This window comes from Lindgomyces ingoldianus (assembly GCF_010093535.1).
Source record: "Lindgomyces ingoldianus strain ATCC 200398 unplaced genomic scaffold BDR25scaffold_165, whole genome shotgun sequence".
Lineage (NCBI taxonomy): Eukaryota > Fungi > Ascomycota > Dothideomycetes > Pleosporales > Lindgomycetaceae > Lindgomyces > Lindgomyces ingoldianus.
In genome coordinates, this window is record NW_022985326.1 from 1 (window position 1) to 1,538 (window position 1,538).

Sequence of the window (1,538 nt, forward strand, 5' to 3'; positions counted from 1 at the left end):
TACTACCTATTCCCTAGAAAGACCAGTGACCCGTCAGAAGGCGCCTAGCAATAGGAAAGTTGAGGTAAGATATCTGTAATAAGAGCTTTGTCCTTAAAAATTAACTAATCAACACTTTCAGAGGGCATAAAAACGCTACCACTCCCGCTCGCTGTAGGCGTTCCAATATTCTCACTAGACTGACTACTCCTGCCTCCATTGGAGCCAATATGACGCATGAATACTTCTCTTATGCTCCGCCTATGCCGTACGTCCGACCTTTCGCCAACTTCACCTTCATTATTATTATTGGTCACTCCCTGGTTACCAATACTTTCATCCCCCTCACCTTGGATGCGCGTGAACTCCACCATTAGCTCGTCCAACTCGTCAAGACTCTTATCTCTAATCTTCTTCATCATCTTTAGTTTTGGCGGCAGCCCCTTCTCCCATAACGGCTGAAACCCTTTCAGCCCAACGCTCCTTTTTCCCACTACCCAGTACTCTCTCTCTTCCTCAAGACCGTGGATGAGGATTCCCTGCGCTCTGCATGCAGAAATAAGTTGAGATGTGCCCCACAGCATCCTCTCTCCACTACTTCCACTTCCCAATATCTGCCGCTGCGCGTTCCAAAGAACCTTGTAGAGAGCGCTGGGCACTGATTTAAATGGAAGCTCTACTATGCTTGGGTGAGTGTATACGGCCGAGAACCACATCATTCGTCCCTTTAGGCCTTGCCCGTTACTGGTCTTTGTTGCTGTGATGAATGCGGCATTTGATGGATATGGGAGAATCCAGTGCGTTAGGCGGACGAGATGCAGGAATTCACTCAGCCACCGGTCCGCTCTTCTACGGCCGAGCCGTCGTTCGATCAGCTCAAAGCTCTTCCGTAAAATTGTTCGATAGGGCTTATCGCCCCAGCCTAGCCGCTTTTCTTCGTCCCAAAGGAAGAGAAACTTTAGCAGATCACCAACCTTCTCAAACCGCATCTTATTCCCGGTTACAAAGTGGGGTGAGCAAACCATTCCATCCACCACAAACAATTCTTTCATATCTTGGTGGCAGAACGCTACTTGGCTGTTGCGCTGGATCCCTTCCGGCGTGAGCTCTGGGCGGCGTTTGTTGGCTTTTAGCATGGCCTTCCAGACGTCTGAGTCAAACTGCTCAAGGTTAAGGGCGTGGAGGTACTCAAGCCACTTGCCCAGCAGTCCTGGGTTCTGGTCGACTCCATACAAATCATACCAGGCCTCGGCTTGGTTAAAGCGGATATAGACGTCACGGAGGTCCTTTACGGCCCGCCACCTCCGCTTGTACTGCTTGTGCATGAGCAAGTTTCCAACCAACATGTTATCCCCATGTGGTGATGCCAGCCGCCAGGTTGCCCAGTTAACCTTTGGTAAGAACCACCCAATGCCACATCGCTGCATGGTCTCCTTCATTCCAAGGCCTTCCCTGACCACGGTCTTCTCCCCGCTGGTCAGCTCCCAGCGATTCTTATATAAAAGAGATTCCCGCTGGATTAGACTGCTGCCGTAGCAGAATCGGAGCGCTCGCAATGC

General features: G+C 50.7%; 1 protein-coding gene across 1 annotated transcript; it reads right to left on the reverse strand.

Moving 5' to 3' along the window:
- Nucleotides 1-104: 104 nt before the first annotated feature.
- On the reverse strand, nucleotides 105-1,325 carry BDR25DRAFT_249210 (uncharacterized protein; the record flags this gene model as incomplete). Its single annotated transcript, XM_033685999.1, has 1 exon — nucleotides 105-1,325. The coding sequence occupies one exon, from the start codon at nucleotides 1,323-1,325 to the stop codon at nucleotides 105-107; it is 1,221 nt and encodes a 406-aa protein (XP_033539323.1).
- Between the last annotated feature and the right edge of the window lie 213 nt (nucleotides 1,326-1,538).